Raw genomic sequence first — 27,649 nt, forward strand, 5'->3', positions numbered from 1 at the left:
CTGGCTAATGAGGTTCCCAGCCTCACAGGTGAGTAAGGAAAACCTGAAGGTACTGTGGGGACCTCAAGAAGAGAGGCTTTCACCCAAATCTATAGGTACTGCAGGTGAAATCTGACTCGCCTTTTTGGCTTCAAGAGGCTTTTAAGAGTCTAATCTGAGATTCTTTTTGAAAAGTTCCAGCGACGCAAACGTAAAAAGTTTAGGTGGTCAGTCACCACGCCTGCTGCACTTATGTAAATAATCAGGCAAAGCTAATGAGACCAGACTTGTTTTGTAAACAAGAATCAAAAAGAAGGGCGACATAAATTTTATGTTTCAGTGGGAAACTATAGCACTCTCTCGTGATTAGTAGATTCTACCCCTATTCATTGGCTTTGAGGTTTTGTGACCTCCCTGGAAACTGGCACGGATCTCGCTGTCATGTACGTTTTGTCAGTTCTTACCAAATCTCAATTCTTCTAGTCTCCTCCAATATCTGCCTACAACTCCCCAGTGAGAGCTGAAACCTGACTATCTAGGTCCCTGTTGGGACTCCAGGTTGTTCTGTAGCTGGCTTTTCCTCCAGGATCCAAAGAAGCCCTGCCAGCTGGAGTGGGGTGATGGGCAACTGGAATGCCAGGAGCTACTCCCGAGTGGGCCCCTCTGGGTGCTTCAGGCCCAACGTCTAGAAAGCCCCTTGACTGGTTGCCCTACTACCAAGTCTCAGTAGACGGTTCAGCTGGCCCTTAAGGAACAAAAGGTGACTGAATAGAAATGAACTTATTGTTCAAAGGAAAGAAGAATGGCTTCTTGGTGAACGTCTAAATTTGGTGGAACTATCTCTCAATAAATTTAGGTGAGTTAGGCTGAGACAAACCAATCTTGACTCTTACCCATCCCCATGCCGACCTCTCCTGCTCTGCCCCCTACTTCCCATTTCCCTTAGCTGAGTTAGATTTAGCTGCCCCCTGACAAAGATGACAGGTTAAAATGGAGTTAAAGGACATGGCATTGACACTTACTCCGCCGGAGGAGGTGGCTTGTCTCCGAGCACCTGGTACTTTCTATCTAGTCTGTTGGGCTTGGTGTACCGTGTGATGCTGTGGGGCAAAGGTGTGTCAGTGCTCTGGAGGCTGGAGATGAACACAGGCAGACCTGAGCCCGCGTGAGCCCCCCCCACCCCGGGCCTGCCTGTGCGGCCCCGCGCTTCGAGATGCTCCCTCCCGCTCGGCAGCTCTGGAGACAGCCTTATCGCGGGGCTGGAGCCCTGACCACTAAAACCCACACAAGGCTGCCGAGAGTGGTCAAGGGACAGAGGTGCTCGGGCCCAGAAATCTGTATCCTTTTCTGTGGTGAGGACCCAAAGAAAACTAGGTTGAGCCACATGTAGGGTTGCCAAATTTTCAAATAAAAATACAAGTTAAACTTGAATTTCTTAATACAACACTGTAAATCAACTATACAACAATAAATTTTTAAAAAGAGCTCAAATTTCATATAAGCAATGAGAAATTTTTAGTGAACATCCCATGCGATATTTGGGACACACATATATAATATTAAAAATATTACGTGTTGTTCATCTGAAATTCAAATTTAACTGGGCATCCTGAATTTTTATCTGGTAGCCCTAGCAACATGTACTTCATTGGTAACCACTGAGAGACTGAATATGCAAATGGACAACAGCTGGACCATATATAAGTAGAGAACTCTGGCCCATAAGCTGCAACAACCTGCCTAGGACACCAACCCCTTAGCTACAATAACTAACTCAGGAAGCCGGCTTGTGGAAGTCAGACTCGCAGGAGGACAGATCGCTATTTCTAGCGGCAATCCAGGAAGCCAAACAATACCGTGGAAAACCACCCAACTCCCGGACAGGTTCTCAGGGTGGGAGGCCATGTGAGCCAAGCCACTGGGCAGGGGTGAGCACAGACCAGTCTAAAGCCGGTGTCAAAGCCGGCCCCTTGTGGGGTCCCTTGGAGTGTCAGGGCTGTGAGCACAGGAGGTGCACTCTGAGGACATGGTCTGGTAAAGGGTGGCGGGGTGGGGTCTGAGGCGGGGAGATCGCAGGCAGCCTAGCCTTTCTACCTCGCTGCCAAGGTGGCACTGGCAGTGGACAAGCCCTTCTTCACGGAGTTGTCTACCCGGCTCCGCAGTCGCTTCAAGCCTTTGGGTGACGAGCACCCAGGACAAGAACAGAGAATCCAAGGTGAGGTGGGGCCGGGTGGCACCACCAGCTGCCCCATCACCGGTGCCCTGAGACCTGTTTGCCTCTACCTGTTTGGGACCGCTCTTTGTCACACTGCTGGGTTGGACATTTGGAGTCAGGAAATCTGAAACCAAAGGAAAGGATGTGAGCTTTTCCCCAGTGACCACAAGCACGGCTCAGGCCAGGCACTGGGCACCATCCCAGTTAGCCCACGATGCCACGTGAGTCTGCCCAATCGTGAGCCCCACTTCAGAAGAGGAAGCTGAGGCTTTGAGAGGAGAAGCCCCTGCATAAGGTCACAGCTGTCAAGGGTGGGCTCACATGGGGGCTGGCTCCCGAAGGCTCAGGGCCCCACTGTGCACACCCAGGCCACTCACTGCAGGATCCTCCTGACCACCTCCACAGCTGGGTCTTCAATCAGGGACTTCCCCATGCGGCTTGGCTGGGTGAAGGACTCGGGGGTGACAATGTCTACCTTGGCCTCTTCTTCATGGGCTTCTGAAGACACCAGGATGTCACTCTCTACCACCAGGTTGGTCAAGATGTTGTCCTGAAGGCCAAAGATCAGGGCCCAATTGTGTGGGTGGGTGGCAGGCAGGCAGGCAGGCTGGGTTCCCGTCCCAGCACCACCTTGCCCAGGTGCTGTGGCTGGAGGCCAGCTGCCTGACCTCTTTGAGCCTCCCTTTTCCCTTCCATGAAGTAGCAGTGATCATATCTACCTTAGAGGACTATTCATTCATTCATTCATTCATTCATTCACACATGCATGCTTCAAAAATGTTTCTTGAGTGCCTGCTTTCTGCAAGCCTCTACCTGGGTATGGGACACAGGATGAAGAGGCCACATGTGACCCTTACCCTCATGGAGCTTACAGTCTGGTCAGAGAGACAAGACATTTATTTGACCACAAATAAATGGTCAAAAATGGGGCCAGGGCTTCCCTGGTGGCGCAGTGGTTGAGAGTCCGCTTGCCGATGCAGGGGACACGGGTTTGTGCCCCGGTCCGGGAAGATCCCACATGCTGCGGAGCGGCCGGGCCCGTGAGCCATGGCCGTTGAGCCTGCGTGTCCGGAGCCTGTGCTCCGCAACGGGAGAGGCCACAACAGTGAGAGGCCCACATACCGCAAAAAAAAAAAAAAAAAAAAAAAAAAATGGGGCCAGTGTTATGAAGGGGAAGTTCCAGCGTCTTCCCTGAGGCTGAGGGTCATGGACCTGTAAGGCCACCCGTAGATGTGCCCAGGCGGTGTTTCTGACCAATGGACAAGTGAGTGAATGAGTACGTGGATGAGTGAGTGGCCACCTCCACCTCGAGTTGGACCTTAGAGAAAGGGTGGGAGTGGTGGCCCACCACGAGTGCTTAGGTGAACTCTTCCCTATTTTATCCTGCATCTTGGCTCAGTGCTAGACTGTAAGCACTGTAAGGGAAGGACTCCAGCTGGACTCCTAAGTTTCACCTTGTGGGGTGCAGTACTGATGGCGTGATGGAAGCTTAGCGCTAGTGGCACAGCGGGAAGAGCCTCCCCAAAGAAGGAAGGGCTGGTTCAGAGCGTGGCAGTGTGAGGCAGGGCCTGAGGGTGGCCAGAGCAGAACTTGAGGGGTGTCCGCTTATGCTCCCATTGGCTCTGTCACAGCCCTTCTGGCAGCTGGTTGAGCGCCTCTGGTGTTTAAAGCTTGGTGAGAGAGGGTGGGGTGAGGGCGACAGGTTCTGCCCTCTTGGGGCACACCGTCTAGGGGAGACGGCTCCTAAAAGGGAGACCTCACTGCATGGTCTGTGGGCTCATGGGGAAGTGGGACATGCCACCAAAACCAGGGGGTGAGAGAAGGCCTGGGGGAAGAGGCCTCTTACGGGGCCAGAGAAATGAAGTGCCCGTGGAGGGCAGACCTTGGAGGAGGCTGCTGCGCAGGTCTAGGTAAAAGGTCTGGATTTTGTCCCAAGGGCAGGAGAGTGACACGGGAAGACTGGCCTTGTCCAACATGAGGTCTGGCTGCAGCTCTGGGAATGGATCATGGGGGAAGTGAGAGGATAAGGGCAGCCACGTGGGCAAGAGATGGGGGGTTGGACAAGGCCATGGGGGTGGGGTGGAGAGAAGCCGGTAGCTGCTCACGGCAGCGGGTGGGAAGGAAGAGGCTGAGAGGTGAGGCTGCCCTGAGAGCTGGTGGGCCCTGATGGCGGGAGGAGGTGCTGCCAGGAGGCGAGGGGTCTCCTAAGAGACCAGTGCAGGGAAGTGACCCATCTGGGATTGGAACCCAGATCTGACTCCACAGCCTGTGGCCTTTCCAAGGCATCCCAGCAGGCCTGACTTCCAGCAGTGGCCTGGGAGATCTTCTTGCCTTGGGCTGTGCTGAGCCCTGCGGGTTTCCTGGACGCCCGGACCCAACAGTTCAGCCGCTCTTCCCCATGGCCACCCCATCCCGTTCCTTACGGTAAGGACCACTTGAGTCACAGATACCATGTTCAGCTTGCAGTTGAGATACTGAATCCTCGAGCTCAGTTTTTCTTTCCAAGTTCGAACAAGGCCAAGGAGGTCTTCTGTGGTCACTATCTAGTGCGAACATGGAGGAAAAAAGCCACAGGAAGCAGGCTGCGGGCAGGCAGGCTGACTCCATGTGAACTGCAGGAACCGGCTGGCTGGCAAGGACACCTCTTGGCTCCATGGAGGCCGCTCACTTGCAGGGAGGGCCCTGTGGGAGTGGGGAGCCCTGGGCTGGCTCTCTCAGGTGGCTCCACTGCAGCAGTGGATCCTTCCCTGATGGGGCATCGGGAGTTCTATTCCTGGTTCTAGGGGTTTGCTCTGGGCAAATGATTTAAGCTTGTTCTACTTAGTCTCCCCGTCAGTGTGATGGGGACACAGTATGTTCCTTCGGATCTCTTCTAGTTCTAATGCTCTACGTGTAGAAGGAAATATTCGGCCCAAGATGGCGAGGGCGTGTAGGCGGGAAATGGCCACAGCCTTTCTGGAGGGTGATCTGGCTATCAGATCGAATACGTCAAATACATGACCCCTTAGAGCAACAATCCCACAGACCATACCTTGCAGGGGGCAGGGAAGCACCCGTGAGGATGTTCACCTTCCCCAAGCAGCACGCACAGCGCTCAGTGGTCCCCACACATTGCTCCCTGAATGGCTCACTGACCTAATGGATGACCCAGGCCAGGTGGAGCCTTGGCCTCTTCCCACTCCCTTCATTTCCAATGCACCCTGAATCCCGCCCATTCCCCCGCCGCTCAACCCCGGGATTGGAACATGTCCCTGCTGGAGTCTCGAGTGGTGACACTATTCGGTCTTGGCACTCTGCCTCATTCCTACCTGCCTCCCTGCCTTTCTGCACCCAGCAGCCAGAAGGTCTTCTTTAACGTGGCACTGAGCACACGGCCCTGGGCACACCCTTCCCTGGTCCCCACTGCCTTCACCGAGCATCTGATGCATTGCTTCCGCCTCCTGATGACCACCCGGCAGGAGAGTCCAACCAGTGTCCTCCGCCAACACAGGACCACCCGCCCGCTCAAGCAAATGCTCCCCACCCCATGCCAGGGTCTGTGCAAGCCCCCTGCTACCCTGCCCACTGCCCTGACACATCAGATAGGAAGTGAGGAAATGTGGGAGAGCAAATGCTTCTGCTCTGAAGAGAGAGAGCTGTCCCTAAAGGGCCTGCTGAAGCGGTCACAGCAGATTAAGCTGGTTTTCCCCTGCTCCCCCCATGTATGTGCAGAAACATCTGCACGAGAACACAAGAGGTACACGGGACCTCCACTCTGTGCTTTGTGGATGTTCGAACTTTTTTCACCAAGCACATGTAACTATGCAAGAAAAAGCAGTAAAGATAGAAAAATAAATGTCCTCTCAGTGCTAATAACAATAAAACCTCAACTTAGTCACTGAAATGGAAGACAGAACCCCTGGCCAGGACATCTGGTTCTCGAGTGCCTGGCTGAACTGTGGAGAAAAGATTACTTGGAGTGACCAGGGTGCAGGTGGCACAAGGGACAGAGACATGCACTAGAGGCAGAAAAACAAGCAAGTCAACAATGTAAGCATGCAGAGACCCGCTACGCTGGTCAGGGCCTGGCAGGCACCTGGAACCTCGCTTCTCCCAGAGTTTGCTCCAGTTTGGACTTTTCACAGCTTATACACAGAAAATGGAAGTAACCAATTTATGTGCAATGGTCAAAACAAAAGGAAAATCGAACAAAAGGTGGTTGTTCAGAGGGCAGAGTCCTGCCTCTGTTATTCATCCAGGGCTGCGTTCCAATTACAGGGAGGGCGGCCTGGTGACATCAGAGGGGGAGGGAGGCCAGATTCAAGCCCCTGTGCTCACTGGCCTCAAGATGCCTGCCTGGGAGGTGCTAGGGGCCGGGGGCAATGGCTGGTTTCTCTTCTCGTCCTTAATTCCATTGAATAAAACAGGGGTTAAGTAGGAAGGCTCAGAGGCCCCGCTGGAGGTGGAGAAATCTTGGCCACAGATGGAAGTGTATTTCCAGTTTACGATTCTGGCCTGATGCCTCTTTACTATGCATAACCCAGTACCCACTGAGCACTTACTTTTTCCTCTCCCCTTGAGTTTCGGCACATTTGCACCTTGCTTTGAAGCTGCTCCAGAGAAGAATTTAATCCATCTGTTTGCAAATTGGATTTTGCAACCTAGAAAAACCAGAGGTTCTGAGATCTGTTTCTAGAATACTTATTTTGATCAAGAAAATGTTCCGCAAATCATTATCTGAGAGGTGGATTAAGTACCGAAAAAATGAACTCAGGGGGAACAATGCACAGTCATATCAGAAACTCGATCAATGCAAATTTAAAGGACATTTTTTTACTGTCAAATAGTAAGTTTTAAAAATAAAACTGGTGACCTGCAGTACTGGTTGAGGGCGTTAGGAGGGACACACTCATGCCCTATTGGTGAGGGGATGTCTGTACAAGCCACCTGGAAAGTACAAAGAGCCTTAAAACATTCATGCTCTAACCCAGTAGTTCCAGCTCTGGGAGGCACCCTATGGACACCATCAGAGTTTCCAGTGCAAGCATGTCTAACACACCATTGTGTATATTATAAGTGAAACCCACCAGATGTTCCTCCAAAAAGGAATGGTTAAGTAAAAATGGCAACACATTAGGGAGAGAGAAACCATCAAGTGATGTTTTTGAAGGAACTTTTCAAGATTATACAGCTTAAAAAATTGTAATAAATAGCACCCTTCCCTTGTCCCCACTGCCCTGACCCTCACTCCAGCACCAGGAGCCCAGCTCACACGGCCCTGCTGACCCGGCCCCCGCTCCAGCCTCATTGCTCCCCACTTTTTCCTGCTCGAGCTCTCTCTCTCACCTTGGCTCCAGCTTCCCAGGATTTTTTTCACGATCTCTCCAAGACACTGCTCCCCACCCTCCTGCCTGGCTGGCTCTTCCTTCGCCATCAAGCCTTGGGAAACACCACTTTCCTAGTCCAGGTGAAATCCTCTCCTCTACATCCCCACGCACCTCACACAGCCCTCATGGCCTCTGTAGCCCAGATGGCCTGGCATGTCTAAGGCCTGAATTTCTGGTGTCAGTCAGACCTGGGTTCACATTTTGGCTCCACCATTTAAGAACTCTGTGTTCTTGCCCTAAGTCACTTAATGACTCTCTGCCTCAGTTTCCTTATCTCTAAAATGGGGATAAGAACGGTACTTGCCTCACACAGCTCTTGTGAGGACTCACACAGTTAATCAAAATAAGCCCACTGGCAGGCTGCATGGTGCATAATAACTCAGTGGATGTTAGAAACTATTACGATTTAATCTCTGACTTCCGGGCTGGAGTGCAAGTCCCATGGGGCAGAGACCACACCAGTATCCCCAGCACCTGGGACAGTGCCTGGCATGCAGGTGTGTGTGATAAACATCAAGTCCCATGGGGCAGAGGAAGAATGAATCTGTCCTACCTCGCACTTGATTTTCACTTGCAGATTTGTCAGCAACCGCTGGATTTTCTCTATGAAAATAAGGTCCACAGACAGGTTATGGAATTTACTTTCAAACTTGTTGATGATATCATTAGCCTTAAAGAAAGAGAAAAAGTAAAGGAGTGGGGCTTAATTTGGAACTTTTGGACTTTAGAAGCAGAGGGGGACAGGCTCAGCTAATGGTTGGAAAGGGGGCTTGACCAGCCTATCAGGCAGTGAGCAAGGCAACCACCTTGTAAGCGGGTATGACGGGAGCCTGGCTAGAGGTCATGGTGGGGCCTGCTCACCTGGTCCAGGTACTCGCTCTCCATCTTCTCCATCCTGATCATGATTAAATTTTCAACAAACTCTATCTGGGCAGCTTCCTTCTCCAGTCGATGACACAGTGAGTCAATTTCTTCAGAAGAAAAGTTGCCTCCCTCTGAGAACAATCTGAAAATAATTTGGGAGAAATAAATCCACTGATCAGACCTGAACCTTTCCACCCAGTCCAAATACTGTGGTTGACAAGGCTTTAGATTAAAAGTACAAGACCATGGAAAAACAAATGCAGGTAGCTCAAGGACAGAAGCAGGGAAACAACCCAAATGTCCATCAAGAGATGAATGGATAAACAAAATGTGGTACATCCACACCATGGAATATTACTGAGCCTTAAGAAGGAATGAAATTCTGACAGATGCTGTGACATGGATGAGCATTGAAGACAGCATGCTGAGTGAAAAGAACAGACACACAAAAGAACAAATCTGGTGTGATTTCACTTCTACGAGGTCCCTAGAGTAGTCAAATTCATAGAGACCGAAAATAGAATGGTGGTTCCCAGGGGCTGGGGGAGGGCGAAATGGACACTTAGTGTTTAAGTTAGTGTTTAGAGATTCAATTTGTGAGGGTGAAAATGTGCTGGAGATGGATGGTGGTGATGGTAGCACAACAGTGTGGATGTACTTAATGCCAGTGGACTGGACGCCTAAAATGGTTAAAATGGATCATTTTATGTTACGGATATTTTGTCCCTATTAAAAAATGGAGAGGCAAACAAGACCACCTCTCAATAGAGGAAGCCCAGTGGACCACAGAGGCCCCAGATGCTGGCTCTCACCTGCAGTGCCTGACAAACTCAACGTTGGTGTAGCGAAGCTTGCCCAGGCTCTCCTCCAGGTACTGGCGGAAGCTGCGCAGGGACACCTGGACGACGTCGACGTAGCTGAGCAGTTCCTGGTGCAGAGTGCTGCTGAGAGTGACCAGCCTGGGGGACACGGGAGGGCAGGGTGGTGACCTGGGCACGGGCGGTCAGCCTGGGAGGTGGCTTGAGCTCCACATGCCATGCCCAGCTGTGGGGTCACCAGAACCACTGCCTGTCTTCTCTGGGTAGAAAAAGAGGCCTTAGAAGGAAATTCACGATGCCAGTGCATGTGGGGCTCTCAGTGAGCTGGACCAGAGGGCAGCCCTCTCCTCTGTCCGGCCCCTGCCACCAGATTGCTAAGAGAATCCCCAGGTCCTACTGGCTCCGCCTCCTCCTCCCTCCACCCGCTATAACTCACAGGCACCTCACCTCAAACCCCTGAGGGGCCTCCTGGGACCCCTCACTCTGCCCTGAGATCAGGGCATCTCCACCTCGAGCCGGGCCAGTGCTCCTCTCCGACGGGGGAACCCTGCCCCCTCCCCACCTTTCTCCATCCCAGGCCGGAGGGCCTCCTGCAGGAAGCTCTTCCTGACTTCCCCTGATAGGAGCGGTCCTTCCCACCATGGACGTTTCAGGGCACATCATCTGCACCCCGGCACTCTGACCACGGGCACCCTTTTCTCTCTTTGGCTGCTCCCCCACCCCCAGCGCCCAGCCCCCAGCCAGACGCTTCACACAGCTGCACCCTTGCGAAGAGGTGAAAACCCTTCTGGAAACCCTGACCCTTCTATTACCCACAGGGGGTGGGGTAACCACTCCTCTGAGAACAGCCACCTGGCGGGGATTCTAGGGCCACGAGGCTGCAGCTGAGACCCCCAGTGCCCTTACTTCTGGCTCTTGGTGGCGTTCAAGAAGATGTGCTCCATGTCGCAAATCTTGCGCTGGAAGTCTTTGCTCCTCATGTTCTGCTCCTCTTGGAACTGGCAGAACATCCTCCTCTCCTTCCTCAGCATCTCCATCACCCCCGCACAGTGGCTGTCCAGCCGCTCTTGGTGAAGCAAGAGTTCGGCTGGAAAAGGACAAGGGGAGATGAGGCCCTCCAGGATCTCAAGCCAGCTCAGGACAGCGCTTTCCTGGACAGTGATGTGCCTCTCCCGGGCCAGCTACAGAGCAGGGACCTTTCAGGCCAAGGTCCCTTATCCTGTCCCCACTGCCCTCCCCGGGGCCTGGCCTGGGAATGGACACAGATCTCAGGGAGGCCAATATGAGACAGCCCTGGGTCTTTAACTGGAGAGGAGGATCTGGCCGGCTGTGATTAGCGAGGTTCCTGCGGTGGAGATACCCTGCCTGCAGCAGAAGGGAACAAAGCCTGGGAGACGGACAGCACCTCCCACCCCAGGAGCAGGTGGGGTGGGTGTTGGGGAGGGCAGGGATCTCGATGCGAAGGCCTGGGAGAAAAGAGCCAGCACAAAGCTGGGCAGTTGGCATGTGTCCCTTTATATCAGTGGCTTCTCATTTCCAATGAGCCTCAGTTACAATGGACTTCAAGAGCTCCATCATAGGCCTTTAGAGTTAGCAGAGAGTCCCAGCTCACCTCATCTCACCTCCTACTGCCTGGAGTGGAGGAAGTGCTATGGTCTCAGCTCTGCCAAAAACAAATGGTGGGATTCTGGGGCTTTGCTTCTCCAGCCTCGTTTTTCACATTATGCACTGGGCCAGGAGGCAGGGAAGGGGAAGGAAACCAGCCTTCAGGGAGCATCTTTGTTTATACTTATAATTAACGCACACATTTCCCATATGAGGACAACGAGGTTCCAAAAGTGAAGCTGGTCTCCCAAGGCCACAAGCATTGGGCCTCTGGAGTCCACACTCTTTCGCTGCTCCAGGCAATAGGAGGTTGGGTAGGGTCACGTGGAGGCTCTCTGGAAGCTTTCAGGGTCAATAATGGAGCTTGAAGTGTGACTCGAGTAAAAACCTGACAGGAGCCGTTGAAGGATCCAAATAAAAGTGCCCTCCCTCCAATCAATGGAGCCCTCTGCCTTACAGAGAAAGGGCACGTCTTTTTAAGTGTTAAAAATTATAAGCTGAAAATAATGGCTACCACTTTTGGAGGTTCTAGCTTATGCTAGATGCTCATGATTCCTCGCTGTACCATTTCAAGAAGAGTTAACCACCAACAGCATGCCTTCTGCAGGTTAGGAAGGGATCGGAGAGGTCAGGTAACCTGCCCAGAATCCCACAGCTAGACAGGTTGAAACTGTTAGCTCTGATTCCTGAACTAGAGGCTTGCCTCTAGGGTATCTGCCATGCAGGTGTGTGTCTGACAGGTGTGTGAGCATATCTGGGATCCACAAAGCTAAAATAGGACAATACTCTTCATTTCAGCATCTCACACCTTCTTTAAAAAAAAACCTTAAACGAGGATTCTGAGTACAACCTTCTCTGCCAACCTGGGAGGTACGAACCCTCACGCACATCTTCCAACGTGTGATGACAACATGCTAAGCGTTGCGTGGTACAAGCTGCTAATGAATGTAGGGCTGCAGTGGCACAGACACCGGGGGTCTGCAGTACCTGCCCTGACGTTGTGGATGTCCTTTTCAATGAGCTGGGCTCTTGGCTGGTGCAGGTGCAGACGCAGCTCCAGTTCTGAATCCAGCTCATCAATCTTGGTGGCCACGATGACCCGGGCATTGAGGGCACATTGGTCAAACCACTTCTCTAAGTGCTCAAAAAAGCCAGCTCGAAGCCTAAGGGAGAGACCAGCGAGGGTCAGCAATTGTGACCAGGGAGATATCTTTCCACACTGATGCTTAAAGTGCTTCCCCCTTCTACTACTTCTTCCTTATTTTATTTCCCACTACACTGTATCTCTTTGTTTGGGTGGACCATCATTCATTTAGCCAGACCCCCTGTGGAAGGACATTGGGTGGTTTCCAACCATTTGTTCTTACAAAGAAGACTGCAATGAATAACCTCGTACATGTGTCAAGTGTAGAACAATTTCTATAGGATTAAATTCCCTGAAAGGGAACTACTGAATCAAAGCCTGAAATACATTTGTGGATCTGGTAGATACAGCCAAACTGCTTCTGTTGCAAGGCAACTTGAACTCCCATCAACAATGAATAAAAGTTCCTATTTATCCATAGCTTCACGTACTGTCAAACTCTTGAATTTGACAATTTTCTCATATTGTGACTGAGATTGAGCATATTTTCATGTGTTTAAGACTATTAAATTTCTTTTTCTGTGTACTATCCATTAATATCTTTTGTCCATCATTCTAGTGTGTAGTTGCCTTTTTTCTTATTAATTTCTAGAATCTCTTTATGTATTGGGAACATGAGGTCCTTTGACTGAGATGTGAGTTGCAAATATTCTTCCCAGTTTATTATTTCATCCTGTTAAAATGTAGAGTGATTTTCTTGGCTATATATTGTTAAGATGTTGGTTCTCTCCAAATGTATCTACACATCCAATACAATAACAATTAAAAGCTCGGCAAATGTCTTCTTTCGGAAACTGATGAGCTGATTTCAAACTTATATGGAAATACAAAGGGCCAAGGAGAGTCAAAACAATATTGGAGGACGTCAAGGTTGGAGGACTTACACCATCAGATAATAAGACTTAATATAAAGCTACAGTAATCAATCAGGGGGAGGTGGTGATGCGAGGCCTGGCAGAGCTGTGGAGAGAGGAGAGTCTTCTCAAATGGCCTGGGGTCAACTGGTTATCCATGTGGGAAAGAAATGAATCTGACTTCTACCTCATACATAAACAAAAATCAATTCCAGTTGAATTGTACATCTAACTATGAAAGTTTAAAACTATAACATTTATGGTAGATAACACAGGAGAATATTTTCATGACCTTGAGGCAAGCAAAGATATCTTAGATAAGACAGAAATTACCCTAACCCTAGTGAAAAAAACTGATGACTAGGACCTTATTAAAAGGATTTCTGTTCATCAAAAGATACCTTTAAGAGAGCAAAAAAGGCAAGCACAGTGAGCAGGATGAACATTTGCCATGTATTTAATAAAAAACTCATATCTGAGATCAATAACTCACATAAATTAATAAGAAATAAGATAGGCAATCCACCAGAAAAAAAATGGGCAAAAAATTTGGCTAGGCATTTCACAGAAAGATGACTAAATGGCCAATAAGTATATGACAAGGTACACAGCATTGTTACTCATCAGGAAAATGCTAATTAAAACCACAAAGAAACACCACTACACATACACCAGAATGGTTAAAATAAAAACTACTGACAAAACCAAGTGAGGATGTGGAGCAACTGGAACTCTCATACACTGCTGTAAACTGTTAAAACAAAACCACTTTTGAAACCTCTTTGGCAGTATCTTTTGGTTGTATCTCCTCTGAGACAGATGGACACACATATAAGTCAATTTCCCAACAATTCCACTCTTAGTTATATAGCTAACAGAAATGTATACACATGTTCACCAAAAGAAGCCGGATATAAAAGAGTACATTCCATGGGGTTCCATTTAAGTAAGTTCAAAAACAAGTAAAACTAATTCAGAAGTTAGAATATTTGTTATCCTTGGGTAAGGGAAGGCAGTGACGTGAGATGGGTACATGAAGGAGGTTGGTAGTGCTGTCTTTCCTGTGGGTACTGATTACTGGGTGTGTTCCCTTTGGGTAATTAATTGAGTTATGCTCATAATTTCCATACTTTTCGGTATGTATCCTATGCTTCAACATTCAAATCCAATCCGTTGAACACAGAACTATTTTTTTGGTTGGTCTCAAGGCCAGATGGCATAGTGTTTGGTTCAAGACTCTGGAATTACAGGGTCTAGGTTCATATCCTGGATTTAACTACTTCCTATCTCAGAGATCTTATCCAAGTTATAAATTCTGAGCTTCAGTTTCTAGAATCACCTGTAAAATAAGCTAATTACAGTACCCCTCTCTTAGTTATTGAGAGTATTAAACTTTCTCAATAAATATTAGCTCCGATGGTGGTCCTTGCTTTTCTTCATTCCCTGGTCTATGGAGAGGGCAGACAATGGCCTGTGACAGAGGAAGGAGGAGGATGAGGTTCAAGTCAGAAGACATTTTCAAGGTGAGATGATGCTGAGGTGAAGAAGAATAGAGTCCAAAGGCCTGACTTTACTCCTTCTACTCCCTGCCTCTGGTCTCCTGTCCATGTATAAACATGGGAGGTAGACTAACCAGGTGATCTCTAGCTGGTTAGTCCTAGCTATGACACTGTAGTATCAGGAGGGCAATGCAAATGCTATCCAAGAGCCAAATGCAAATTTTCACATTTGTTCCAAATTCAAACATAAAGGACCAGAAAGAAATTTGGGAGTTAGGGGCAGTAGATATTCAGTGGTAAAATTATTCTATATTCTTCATTGTACTTTTTTCAATTTTCTACATTAAATGTGTCACATAACCAGAGCAAAATACCATACTGATATACTCATAACTATGGTCTATATCTATATAATTTTCCTAAAAAAGAAAAGAAAAGGAACTCTAATATTAACAGACATGCCAGGATCTAGAACCCAGAAACACCTTCTAGGGAAAACCCTGTTTCTTCTGTATTGATACAAGGCCCAGGCCAGCAAGTCATCCTGGGACAGGCAGAGGGCTCACTCTCACAGAGGATATCTGTGACTGCGAAAAATCCCTGGACATCTGCTACTTTGTGTTGTGTTTCTCATGTCTACCCTCAGTTACCGACGTGTTTTCTTTTCCAAAACGAGTCCAATCTTCCATTATACTATTTCACCTTGTTAATAAAACTCAAGGAGAATGAGAATAAAAGGGTTTTTTACTCACTGTTTCTTAATTTCTAAAACTAGTCTGGATGGAATGATCACTTGTTCTAGGACCTTGGCACTGGAGGTGTCATTGAAGAGAATGGCAGAAAGGTTGGAATGGGGCCTCTTGCTACTCTCTTCTTGTTCCAGGGGCAGGAAGACAAAGTAAGTGGTCCCACTGGACGTTGTGAAGGACTCCATTTCCTCATGGGAGACCGCTCCCAGACTCTCTTCCTGGGTTCTGACCTAAGCAGAAAACAAGACTTTAGACTTGCCATCATCAAACAGACTTGGTGATCCCTACCACAGGTTCCGTGACATCAGAGGTTGTAAACCTGTGGGACAAATCTTGCCTGTGATTGCTTTTTGCCCATACAGTGCCTTTTAAAATTGGGAAATTCCACCTAAAAATCTGGATTTCTGATTTCTTTTTAAAATCAGAAAATCTGGAAATTCTGAGCCTACATTCCCACAGGGCATTGTTGGCTGGAACTGAATAATGGCTGCATGGTTGCCATCGACTGAACGTTGATGTCCCTCCAAAATTCATATCCCCAGTGTGTTGGTAATTGCAGGTGGGCATTGGGAGGTTATTAGGTCATGTAGGCAGAGCCGTCCCTCATGAATGGGGTTAGTGCCCTTATAAAAGAGATCTCAGAGAGCTCTTGCCCCTTCCACCATGTAAGGACACAGAAAGAAGGCAGCCGTTTGTGAACCAAGGAGTAGGCCCTCACCAGACACTGAAGCTGCCAGCGCCTGGATCTTGAATTCCCAGCCTCCAGAACCGTGAGAAATGAATGTCTGTTGTTTACAAGCCACCCAGTCTGTGGTGTTCTGCTAGCGCAGCCTGAGAGGACTAAGACAGTAGCCTCTCTCACGTGTCACTATTTTACACTTGGTGTCCAGCCCTCTTTTCTATTGCATGTCTGTGGGCATTTGAGTTTGGGGTCCCTGTTCAAAAAGAGGCCTCATATGCCAATTCTTCCACAGCAATATAGGAAAAGAGTCGTTTGCAATTTCATGATTATGGAATTCAAATTACTGTTCTGTGAGTTTGAATGTGTTTTGAGGACAAGATTTATTTATTTATTTATTTATTTTTTTGTGTGTGGTATGTGGGCCTCTCACTGTTGTGGCCTCTCCCGTTGCGGAGCACAGGCTCCGGACGCGCAGGCTCAGCGGCCATGGCTCACGGGCCCAGCCGCTCCTCAGCATGTGGGATCTTCCCAGATGGGGGCACGAACCCGTGTCCCCTGCATCGGCAGGCGGACTCTCAACCGCTGTGCCACCAGGGAAGCCCAACAAGATTTATTAATATGAGAGTTACTTCCCTGCACTCTAAGGGGAGCTATCTGACAACTTGGATATGGATCTTTTTTCTTACATAAGCAGAGAATGGGAAGAGAGAAGGAATGGAGGGGCTAAGTTGGTCTACACAATAAAGAGGAGCTGGGAAAGAGGGAGGACCGAGGAGGGATGAGGAAAGTCGAGGGGTGACTTCAGAGTAGGTTGCAAGATGGGATGTGAGGAGAGGAAGGTGAATTTTAAAAAGCATTGCTGGGGGCTTCCCTGGTGGCGCAGTGGTTGAGAGTCCGCCTGCCGATGCAGGGGACACGGGTTCGTGCCCCGGTCCGGGAAGATCCCACATGCCGTGGAGCGGCTGGGCCCGTGAGCCATGGCCACTGAGCCTGTGCGTCTGGAGCCTGTGCTCCACAACGGGAGAGGCCACAACATTGAGAGGCCCACGTACCGCAAAAAAAAAAAAAAAAAAAAAAAGCATTGCTGTGAGATAAGAATTGGATCCCTGCTGACAAAAATAAAAGGTGTGCAGACATTTGTTATTCTCTATATGTACCCCAGTGGAGACTGCGCCACTGGGGACCCCAGCTTGTCTTAGGGACACACGGAGTGAACACAGCACACCTTCCATACCCAAGAGTGAATCTGCTGCTGGCCTACCTCATCCACAGATGAACTCTCACGCTCTTCCTCTTCTTCCTCCTCTTCCTCCCTCTCCTCCTCCACCTTTTCCTTTTTCTCCTCCTCTTCTTCTTCATGAACCATCATGTTTGCCTGGTTCGGGGGTGATTTTAAGGAGCTGTCTCTTTCAACATGCGTTTCTTCTAATCCCGGAATAGAGTCCCCTCTGGACTCATCCATCTCTTCACTCAGTACAGACTTTTCCTGTGGGCTTACTACCACCTCTTGAGTGGTGGCGGACTCGATTTCTTGATCTTCTACTTCTTCTATCTCTTCCACTGGCCTGAGGGAATTCGTTCCCCTACTTAAGCTTTCCTCACCTTTGCTCGCTTCTGCTTTAGGCCTTTGTTTTCCCCTCAGTTTTCTCCTTCTCTCCTGGAATTGCTTTTCATGTGGTTCTGTTGATGACCAAGCCCAAAGCCCAGGAAGAGACAGGTTACCAATACAGCCTGCTTGGGCCTCCCCAGACCCCCGATATACAAGCATGGAGTCGGGGAGACTCAGACTTGAATTGTAGAAGTGTTACCTGGTGCCCTCAGTCGGAAGATGACTTCACCCTCCAGGTTCTACAAGGCAAAAACACGGACACGGAATGAGCAGAGCGCCACTTCTGAGGGCGTATCTTTTCTTTTAAGGAAAAGGCCCCGCCCCTCCCCTTCTACATCTGATGCAGGCCTTGACCACTTATTTCACAGGGGTAATCAGGGTGTTCCCAATCAGTTTTCCTTAATCCCAAGCAGGCTAGCAAAGCTTTCATCACACAATGGCAATCACAGAATAAAATCTCATTCTGACACATTTTTAGTAGTGATCTGGAGCAAAAAGCAAGAAAGTATAAATGGAGGGATGCAAACAAAGGGGCAGGAATCTGCTACACCCAGTGCTGGATGCAAACATACAGAATGAACATGATTTACAAGATCTGGGAGCCCCCTCGTCAATACTACAGCTTCCCTCTCTCACAGGCTGTGGGTGAAGTTCTGGATATAGTGTGCCATGGATAAGAGTGGATCCGAATTCCAGCTCCTCACAAGCTGGATGACCTTGGGCAAGTCCCTTAAACCCTATGGGCTCAGTGTCTTCCCTGTGACACGGAGACCACAGTAGCACCTACACTTTAACCCAGGCAACCAGACTGATCTCAAAGATACTGAGCTTCCCCACCGACAGCCTGAGTTCCACCTCAAGCCAGGTGCCCCACGAAGCATTCACGAGCAATTGGGACACGGATCCCTGCTTGGGGGAGGGATTCTCTGAGGAGTCAGGAACCCCACACCTATGGGAAACCCTCACCAAGTTCAGTGTCAGCCACAAGTATCTTCAGCCCTGGCCGTGCAGGACTCTGGGTGCGTGTGTGGGAAAGAGCCAACTCTGGGAGAGTCAGACCAGGACACTCCGGGCATTCGTGCATTTACCAGGGAGCACTCAGTGTGTCTGTATTATGTGCAGGACACTGCTGAGGGCAGTGGAAGCTGGACGAAAGTTAGGAGGGCACACCTGCCCCTCAGAAAACCCCTTCCAGTAGGATGCCCTGAACTCCTGCATTTGACAGCGACCAACGTACAAGCCCGTTCAGGGAAAGGAGAGGTGACGGGGTGAGGAAAGGGAGATGAGGGTCAGAGTGAGTGGGGGGGATCCTGTCACTGGCAGTGGCTGGAAGTATGGGTGGGTTTGGGGTGTGTGGAAACAGAAGGATCCCGGCAGAGGAGCAGGGTGAGGAAGGGCAGGGGGCAGTGGCAGACGTAGGAAGAGTGAGGAGTTTGCTGAAGCAGGGAGAGTCAGGGCGGGAACCAGATGCGGGGGGCCTCTGAGGTCATCTAGGGACTGTGGGCTGGGTTTGGTAGGGGCTGCAGAGCTGGTGAGCAGGAGAGTGGGTACCTCAGAGCTGTATTTTAGGACGGTTATGCAGCAGTGGTGAGTTGGGTGAATGGAACTCAAAGAGTCACATAAATTAGCCTTTTAATTGTAATTCCATTCAAGCCTGAGGCCTGGATTCTGAGCCCTTCAACCTCTTTTAATCTGAGAAGAGATGGTCTCTTTAGGAGACGCTTTTAGCTTCTCACTCCTTGATGTCCTGACATAGATTCTAACTCCCCACAGTCCAGAGAGGCATTCAAAATTGAGGCAAATAAGACCTAGACGTCATCCTCTCCCCATTGCTCCTTCGTGAGCAGCTGGGATTTTTTTGTATCCCTTTCCATACCTGTTCAAAGATTTCACGAACACAGAAGTGTCGGCTGAGGGTAGAGCTGTAGGAGTTGAGTTCCTTCAGTATGATCGCTGGGTACTCCATCACTTCCTTTGTCAGGAGGCCATGAGAACTCTCATACCTGGGAGGCAGGGAGGTGAGACCCCTGTCTAAGGGGGGTCAGCTGGGTGTGAGAGACCCCCAGCCAAGAGCCATGCCTGGGACCACATGGAGGTGGGCTTGTATCTGGCATTTAGCTCTGCGCAGAGCTACTGCGTAGGTTTCCTTTTACAATAACAGTCTTTGCTTTGTTTTGCTATTTTTCTGATCATACAAAGAATACATACTCTTTGTAGAACATTTAGGAAACACACGTGAGAGAGTTCTCTGCATGTTGTAACATGGGTTCCCACTTCCTGTCTACTGTACTAACCCTGTCCTTGAACTTTACCTATATTATCCCATCAAGCACTCCAAAACCCCAAGGCCCAGACTTCTATCTGTTCCCTAGTTAAGACCAAGGTTCAGGGGGTTACTTATTTGCTTTAAAACGTACTTCTGACTCTAAGTACTGCAGTCAGTTGGTAGTGCAGTTCCATTTCTGTGACTAGTCCTTACAAAGGCCCCAAGCTACGAGATAGTTCACAGGGAACTGCTTTTAATATTGAGAGACTGGCACCCGTCTTAAAAAGCTAATCAACTGGAGGATGGTTAATTCATTACGAAGCATCCGTATTAATGAACGGATGGTCATTTAAAAATGAAAAAAATCTGCAGTTATACAACAATTCTTATCTTAAAAACACTGTATGTGTATATACATATCCACAGTTATAAACGTCTGTGTTCACAAAAAGGACGACTTGGGCAGAAGTTAGGAGAATTTCCTACATGTTTGCATTTGTTAACTTTTTTTTTCTTTAACAAAGCATGTATGTTTTAAAAGTTAAGGAGGTGGGGGGAGGGTCCATGCTCTTGACCTTTAAACTCCATGGCATAGAAACCTCCCTCCATAAACTTTTCTGATCCAAGTTCTCCCTGAAACCTTTTCTGCTGGCTGAGGGTAGAGCTGCAAAGAACCACAGTGATCTCTGATGTTGGAGGCATCATTGGGCTGGGCCCCTAGGCAGGCACCTTCTGATCCTGAATATGAATTCCAGGCCATCCCCTTCTGGCGTCTGGTCTGCCTACCTGCATTTCATATTCTTCAGAAAATCTTTGGCCTTTACCAGGTGTAACTTCAGGGTATTCTCACAGCTTTGCTGCCTCAGTTGGTCCAAGAGCTTATCGAGGTGAGCCTCCTGGGCCTGGTAGCCACACCCCAAACAGAAGGAAGCAGATGTGAGTTACCAGAGCTCGACGAGTGTACGTGACACGCAGAGACCCTGCCCCTGGAGCTGAGGTCCAGGTGCCCCAGGCAGGCTCTTTTCTACAAAAGGGGCACCAAATGTACCACCATCCTTACTCTCACTGCTCTGGGCCTTTGGGCTCTTTTCCCTGCCTGGAATGTTCTTCTCTGTCTACGTTATAGCCCTGGAGACCCTTCCTAGATGGGACTCCTCAGGGACATGTCCCTCACCCCCAGCCCGCCCGGGCAGGCCCCCGCTACACCTTCTGGAGGCACCTACTCCCTGCTCTCCTTCTCACCTGTTGTGCTCGACGTCAGATGCTGAGTGCACCCCTCCACCCCTAGACTGTGTGAAGGTAGGTGGGTGGGGGCCAGCTCATGTCCTGTGGGGACAGGATGACTGCCAGAGGTAGATTCTCCGTGCCCCGCAGTCTGTCTGTCTCTCATGCAGACCCCCTCACAGACATGTCTGGATCCGGCACCCATCGCACAACCCAGACCTGACTCTGGCAGGATTCTTCTGCTCCCATGCAGCCCCGTGACCAAGGTGAGCCTCAGTTTCCTATCTGCTCAAGTTTTATAGCTTGAGGCTTTACATTTGAGTCTAAGATACATTTGGGGTTAATTTTTCCATAAAAATAAAATACATAAAATATGGTGTGAAGTATGGATTGAACTTTTCTTTGCTTTGTATCTGAACGCTGGCTGAGTTCACGGGCCACCAAGCAGAGCCACTGGGCAGCTGACAGTCCGGGTGTGGCCTTGCGCTCATGCCTCGTGGGGGCTACCTGGATGCCGGGCCCACACCTGGCTCTCGCGGCTGTGCTTCTGCCGCTGCTGCTCCATCCTCTTCTCGAGCTCCAGCTCCTGCATCAACAGCATGCTCCGATGTACCTCCCACAGCTGCACAGCCTCCTGGAAATAGCTGAAGAGATCTGAGTTCTGCCGCTCTGTCTGCTTCGCCACGGCCTCGAAGGATTTCTGCGGTGGCAGAACCCAGAGAAGGGGCCTTAAGTGCCAATCGGCCCAGGCTGAGGAGAAGAGCCCCACTCACGGGGCTCCCTCGCCGGCCAGTGGAGGCCCATGTCACTGGCTGTCACTGCCTGGGCACCATCCCTCAAGGTTTTCTTCTGTGCCACATCGTGGCTCACGGTCCCCTCTCTGCTGGGACAGCATTTCTGGTCTGTCCAAGGCCATGCCCTCGGACTGGTTGACCTGAAGTCCCATCTCTAGACCTGCCCCGTGTCCACTGAAGTCCCTGACAGAAAGAAGATGGAGTTTGGGGCCTACAAAGAAGAAGATGCCACCCTAGACACCAGCCTGGCATCAGGTGGGCCATATCCACCTTGGACTGGGGCATCCCTCCTTCTTTGGATTCCCTGACTCAGCACCTGAGCCAAACACCACAGTCTACTGTTAAATCCTCACCTCTCCCTCTTTCACGTGTGTCTCTTATACTCTCCTAGGGTCTGGGGTTGGCAAACTGTGGCCCGTGAGCTAAATATAGTCCCCTGCCTATTTCTGTTTAAACTTGGGAGCTAAGCACAGATTTTACATTTTTTAATGGCTGAATAAAACCTAAAGAAGATATTTAATGATGTAAAAATTATATGAAATTCAAATTTCAGTGTCCATAAATAAAGTTTTATTGAAACACAGCCATACCCATTCATTTCTGCATTGCATAGGGCTGCTTCTGTGTGACAGCAGCAGAGCGAGAATTTGTGCCAGAAACCTGACAGCCCACAGAGCCTAAAATATTTACTATCTGGCCCTTCACAGAAAACGTGTGCTGACCCCTGCTCTAGACTCTAAGCATCATGGGATGCAGGCTTACTGCTCCTCGTGACCTTCAGCACCCAGACTCGGCAAGGGTTCGGGGAGCACTCACTGCCTGAGACTGTCCAATCGGAGTCCGCGGGTGACTGAGGCATCAAGGGGTGAGCCTGGAGCACCCGGCACAGGGGCACTGCTCCGAGGGGCTGCACGCACCAGTGACGGCAAAGTTGTAAGTCCCCGGGCTCCCACTCCTCTCACAGCCCAGCACGCCGGGTGCCCCCCACCCTGCTCCCCAGCTGCACAGGTCCCCAGTTACGCACATCCAAGGCCTCCAGCTCCTCCTCCGCCTTGCTCTGGAGATTTCCCACCATCTGGAAGAAGGACGGGCTCACCAGGCTCTCTGCTTCCTCCTCAGTGAAGGCCTTCCAGTCCAGCAGCTGCTTCTGGAGAGGTACAAGGCAGAGCCTGGCTTAGGGCTGATGGGGGCTTCACCTCAGGGCTGGTGCTGCCCCTGAGATCGCCTCCCAGCCACGCCCGAGAACTCGGCGGAAACTCCCACAGCAGTGGAGACGGTCCAGCTTTATCTGCCCACTGTGTCCAGGTGCTATGTGCTGCCCCTGTTCGCTGAATCCCCCAGAGGTGTTCTCATTAGCCCCGTTTGGCAGATAGGAAACCAAAGCTCACAGAAGTGAAGGAACTTGCTGGAGGTCACACACCTGCCAAGTGGTGGAACTGGGATCTGAACTCAGAACTGTCCTACTGCACACCCTACAGGCATCAGCCGCCATCCTACACGGCCTCAGCGTTGCTGCAAGCCAGACACGGCTCCCATTTCCTGTCTGCAATTACGCCAACTGGAAAGCCAGCTCTCTATATCAATAAAGACTTGATTTATGTACAAAATCTAGAATAAATCAACCTCCCCCAAATTAAAAACGTGTCTCTAGTGATATACTTCCAATGCCGCTGCCCAGGAACACCAGGCGCCCCCTGTCAGGCTCAGAGTGCTCTTGGGGTACGTGAGGACGTCAGCATTCACCCCCTGCATGCACCCAACCAGGGGCCATGAGCATGGGTACAAGGCATCAGCACTCAGGGCCACAGGGCCATGGGGCTCTGGGGAGGGCGTGAGTGACGAGGTGGTGAGCGCTGGGGGTGTGGCCTTGGGGAGGCTCTCCAAGGGCACAAGGTTTCCCTCCAGGCTTTACTCCTAAAGTCTGACGCCCCTGAGGGGCTGACTGAGAGGCACGTGACTGCCCCTAAGGCCACAGAGCAAGTGGGCAGAGCCCTGTGGGCTCGGACAGCCCCTGGGCCTTTTGCAAACTGGTCTTCTCACCTCCAGATGGGGCCAGCGACACCCACTCTGCAGGGCCTTGTAGGATTTGACGAGAGTGGGTGCAAGAGTGTGGCACAGCCCCCAGAGACCACAGCGCCCGCACCGTGCATCACACTGGAGAGCGCTCTGCTCCCCTGAACGCTGCTCACCTCAGAGTCTTGGTGGCAGAGCCAAAGCTCGACAGACACATACACGAGGGGTGGATGGAGGAACAGGCGCTTCTTGGGGCCCACAGGTGAGACCCTCATGGCTTGGGGACTCCTACCGCCCGAGCCGGCAGGTTACACCATCTTCAAAATGATTAGGTTTTTGGGGGTTTTTCATCTAAACACTTTTCCCAAGGAGGCAGGGAGGGGGCATTCTGACCCAGTATGTCCTTGCACCTCAGAAAACCAGGCATTGTAATTGAAGGGGGTTGTGAGAGGACTCGCTGTCTCACCCTCTAACAGAGGTGGGCAAGTGGAGTGAAGTTGTGTGTGATGCCAGTGGCAACACTATCTACAAAAGGGAAGCATTGGAAATAACTCCCATGACATGACCTCCATTGAATAAATAAAGTGAAGCGATACAGAGGGTCAAGGGTGAAGGCTGAGGTGATCAGAGGGGGAAACTTTGTCCGTGGGGTCAGGGAAGGCTTCCTGGAGGAGGTCATGTTGGGGGCCACTGAGGGGTGGGTGGGAACAGCTGGGGAGAAGAGGGTCCAGGCTGAGGGAACAGCTTCAGAATGCCCAGAGGCCAGCGTGGAGGGAAAGCAGGGGGTGCGGGCTGGAGAGGGGCAGGGGCATGCCCTGTGCTCCTCTCCTCAGACGGGCCAGGAGGGGCACCCACCTTGCACTTCTGCACTTGGGCCAGGCACTCCTGCCAGGTCTTCTCATACTGCAAGCGGATCCGCATCATGCAATCCACGTGGTAGGCGTCTCCATAGGTGGAAAAAAGACGTCAGCAACTCTTCCAGAAGAAGAGGGGAGGTTGGCAAGAGGAGTTTCCCCGTCGCTCAGGGCAGAGGCTTCTCCCCAGCCAAGTGCCTCAATAGCGGGGATAATTTAGATCAGGGGCTGCTATCTCCCTCGCCTCAAAGTTCCTGACACCCCAAGATAAGGACCTCAAATGAGGAGCCACCTTTTTCTGTTCTGACCCTAATTCTTGACTCAGTTTCGAGGCTGGTGAAATTCTTTTGGGGGAGTTGCACCACGTCACAGAACAGTAACCAGGTGCAAATTAAGGAGCGTTTACAGATCATGTCTGTGGTGAATACCGTAGGAAGCGAATGGACCAGCGGAACATTCCAAAGCTGATGGATTGATTAATTGATTGATTGATCTTCTCTTCTTCCTCCGCCCTACTGTTTCTGGTTTATAGTCACCTCGGTGTATCTCTTGGTGTCTAAGATAAGGAACTGAAGTTTAATGTTCCTGGCAGTTCTAGAAACTGAAAGATAACACAAAGATTGTGTGGTGGTTGTTCCTTGACAAGGGCTGGGAGGAGGGCAGGCTGGATGGCAGTTAGAACACTGGCGAAGGTAGGGCTTCCCTGGTGGTGCAGTGGTTGAGAGTCCACATGCCGATGCAGGGGACACGGGTTTGTGCCCCAGTCCGGGAGGATCCCACATGCCGCAGAGCGGCTGGGCCCGTGAGCCATGGCCGCTGAGCCTGCACGTCCAGAGCCTGTGCTCCGCAACAGGAGAGGCCACGACAGTGAGAGACCCGCGTACCGGAAAAAAAAAAAAAAAAAGAGCACTGGGGAGGGTAGATGTGTAGTGAAACTGGTGAGGAGAGGCCATAAAGCTGGTTTCTCCCATCCCCAGTGCCGCTGCCTAGGCTAGCACACCTCCACCCTTCCTATGAAGTCACTATGATGAAGCCCCGCCCCGGGTCTCTGTGCTTCTGTTCCTGTACCCCTCTGATCCGTTCCCCCCTCTAACCTTATCACTCCCAGCTCAGAACCTTCCACTGGGTTCCCACTGCCTTCAGGATAAAGTTCAGCCTTCCGCACATGGCCACATGGCAAGCACAGTCTGGCCCTCTGGCATCTTCCAGCCTCGCCTGCCACCTTCTCCTTTCCCTGAAGGCCCCAGCTCTGTCTGACCTCTCAGCCTCCCCACGTACTAGTCTTCCGGCTTAGAGAGCTCCCTTGACCCCTGGGCCTGGCTACCTGGTACTTGCCTTGCAGGTCTCAACTGGATGATCACTTCCTTGGCAAGGTGTCTTATAACCTTTAACCAGGCTGTGCCCCCAAATACACATTCATGTAGCTGGCCACCTGTCCACTCCCTGCTGTAACATCCTGCGTGGTCTGACTTCCGCTCTGGACTGGAAGCACTCAAGAGAGATCCACCCTGCTGGTTACCAGGGCCCAGCACCACACTTGTTCCTAGGAGGCGTCCAGTGAATGGCAGCCATTGCTATTATTTAGGGTATCAGGACTCTTATGCTTGGTATTATAATATAATTATAATACCTTTGGAATTATAAACCCGAGAGCCCTGGGAGCAGTGGTGGGTACTACTAACCAAAGCACCCAGGTCAAGTCTGGCTGTGACACTTCCTTGGCTGTGTGACCTTGGGCAGGACACTTCACCTCTCTGTGCCTCTGAATCCTTCTCTATCACAGAGGGCCAATGACACCACTGACCTCACTGGGTTGCCTCAAAGGAGATTGAAATACTGTATTGAATATATCTTCTAGAGCAAGACTTGGCAAACTCCGCTAGATAGTAATATTTCCAGCTTTGAGAGCCATACAGTCTCTGCTGCAACCACTCATTTCTGCTGTTATAGAGCAGAAGCAGCCAGAGACAGTACGTAAACAAATGAGTGGAGCTGTGTCCCAATGACCCTTATTTACTAACGGGCAGTGGCCTGTGGGCTGGAGTTTGAGGACCCTGGTTATAGAGAATTTCTAAACATTACTATTTATTCTTGAGCACTGAGTAAGCCAGCCACTGAACTATGACTGGACTGCAGGATTGCACGTGATTCTTACATCAACCCCACAAGGTAGGTACCTTTATTACTCCTCTTGAGATTCCTATTTTATGGAGGAGGAATTGGAGGCCAAGAGAGGCCATGACTTCCCCTAGGTCCCAGAGTGGGGACAGTGCACCTCATACATCCAGGGTCTGGCCCCTGAGCCGTCCTCACAGGTGGTCCTTGGAGCCATCCCTCTGGGTCCACGCTGTGGTCAGGGGTCAGAGTGTGGGACCAGCTGGGAAGTGACTTGGGAGGTGGTGGGAGGAGGAGGGGCTCTGCCAGGCAAGGTCTGGGGGTCCGAGATAAACCCTCAGAGCTTACTCTTCTCTCCACACCCCAACCCTTCTTCCCCAAGAGGGACTTGCCACCTACTCCTGAGTTTATAACAGACTCTCACATAAATGACTGGCTGACAGACTGAAGCTGCTACGAAGCTACTACTTGAGCAGAGTTCTGGTGACACTCAAGTGGGATCCCACAAACGTCACTCACCGAGGTGCTTATTCAGGGAGTTGAGAGTAGAACGCCATTCAGTCAGTTGAGCTTTGCTGTAATTGGGGGGCAGGAGGTCACTGGGGAAGGAAGATGTGACACGTGAGCCATACTTGAATAAAACATTCACTTACCAAAATTGGTAGCATCGTCAAGGAACACGGGTCTAGGGAAGTATCTACGTAAATACCGATGAAATGAGTGACCTGTTGGGGATTTCCTGGTGCCAAAAGCATACCTCGTGAAAAGGTCTAAGAACATTATTGAGCATGTTACTTAGAAAATAAAACTGAATTTTCCTAATGGAAAAAAACCAAATGGTTATCACACGACCCAGGAAGCCACTTCGAGGAACCTAATGAGAGATAACAATATAAAATGCATACAGAGTTTATGCATTAAGACAGTTCTTTAACAGTACTGTTTATAAACACTCAAAAGATCAAAAACAACCTTCATTCCAACAATAGGGACTTGTCT

The 27,649-nt window shown here is 50.4% G+C and overlaps 1 protein-coding gene across 2 annotated transcripts in view; it reads right to left on the minus strand.

The window, feature by feature from the left end:
* Nucleotides 1–27,649, minus strand: part of CCDC180 (coiled-coil domain containing 180) — a gene marked incomplete at its 5' end in the record, with an annotated part of 55,288 nt that overhangs the window by 13,756 nt on the left and 13,883 nt on the right. The window contains 20 exons of one of the 2 annotated variants that reach the window (XM_082656458.1): nucleotides 1,002–1,112; nucleotides 2,074–2,152; nucleotides 2,263–2,318; nucleotides 2,572–2,744; nucleotides 4,618–4,737; nucleotides 6,736–6,834; nucleotides 8,114–8,230; nucleotides 8,422–8,566; nucleotides 9,237–9,383; nucleotides 10,149–10,329; nucleotides 11,835–12,010; nucleotides 15,097–15,323; nucleotides 17,037–17,455; nucleotides 17,584–17,623; nucleotides 19,261–19,387; nucleotides 20,437–20,552; nucleotides 21,401–21,574; nucleotides 22,693–22,815; nucleotides 24,537–24,625; nucleotides 27,170–27,249. In XM_082656458.1, the coding sequence (XP_082512584.1) occupies nucleotides 1,002–1,112; nucleotides 2,074–2,152; nucleotides 2,263–2,318; nucleotides 2,572–2,744; nucleotides 4,618–4,737; nucleotides 6,736–6,834; nucleotides 8,114–8,230; nucleotides 8,422–8,566; nucleotides 9,237–9,383; nucleotides 10,149–10,329; nucleotides 11,835–12,010; nucleotides 15,097–15,323; nucleotides 17,037–17,455; nucleotides 17,584–17,623; nucleotides 19,261–19,387; nucleotides 20,437–20,552; nucleotides 21,401–21,574; nucleotides 22,693–22,815; nucleotides 24,537–24,625; nucleotides 27,170–27,249 (2,799 nt within the window). The remainder of the gene's footprint in view (nucleotides 1–1,001; nucleotides 1,113–2,073; nucleotides 2,153–2,262; nucleotides 2,319–2,571; nucleotides 2,745–4,617; nucleotides 4,738–6,735; nucleotides 6,835–8,113; nucleotides 8,231–8,421; nucleotides 8,567–9,236; nucleotides 9,384–10,148; nucleotides 10,330–11,834; nucleotides 12,011–15,096; nucleotides 15,324–17,036; nucleotides 17,456–17,583; nucleotides 17,624–19,260; nucleotides 19,388–20,436; nucleotides 20,553–21,400; nucleotides 21,575–22,692; nucleotides 22,816–24,536; nucleotides 24,626–27,169; nucleotides 27,250–27,649) is intronic. The other variant, XM_082656459.1, reaches the window with a different exon arrangement.

The sequence above is a fragment of the Grampus griseus genome, assembly GCF_964374135.1.
Source record: "Grampus griseus genome assembly, chromosome: 6".
NCBI classification, from domain to species: domain Eukaryota; kingdom Metazoa; phylum Chordata; class Mammalia; order Artiodactyla; family Delphinidae; genus Grampus; species Grampus griseus.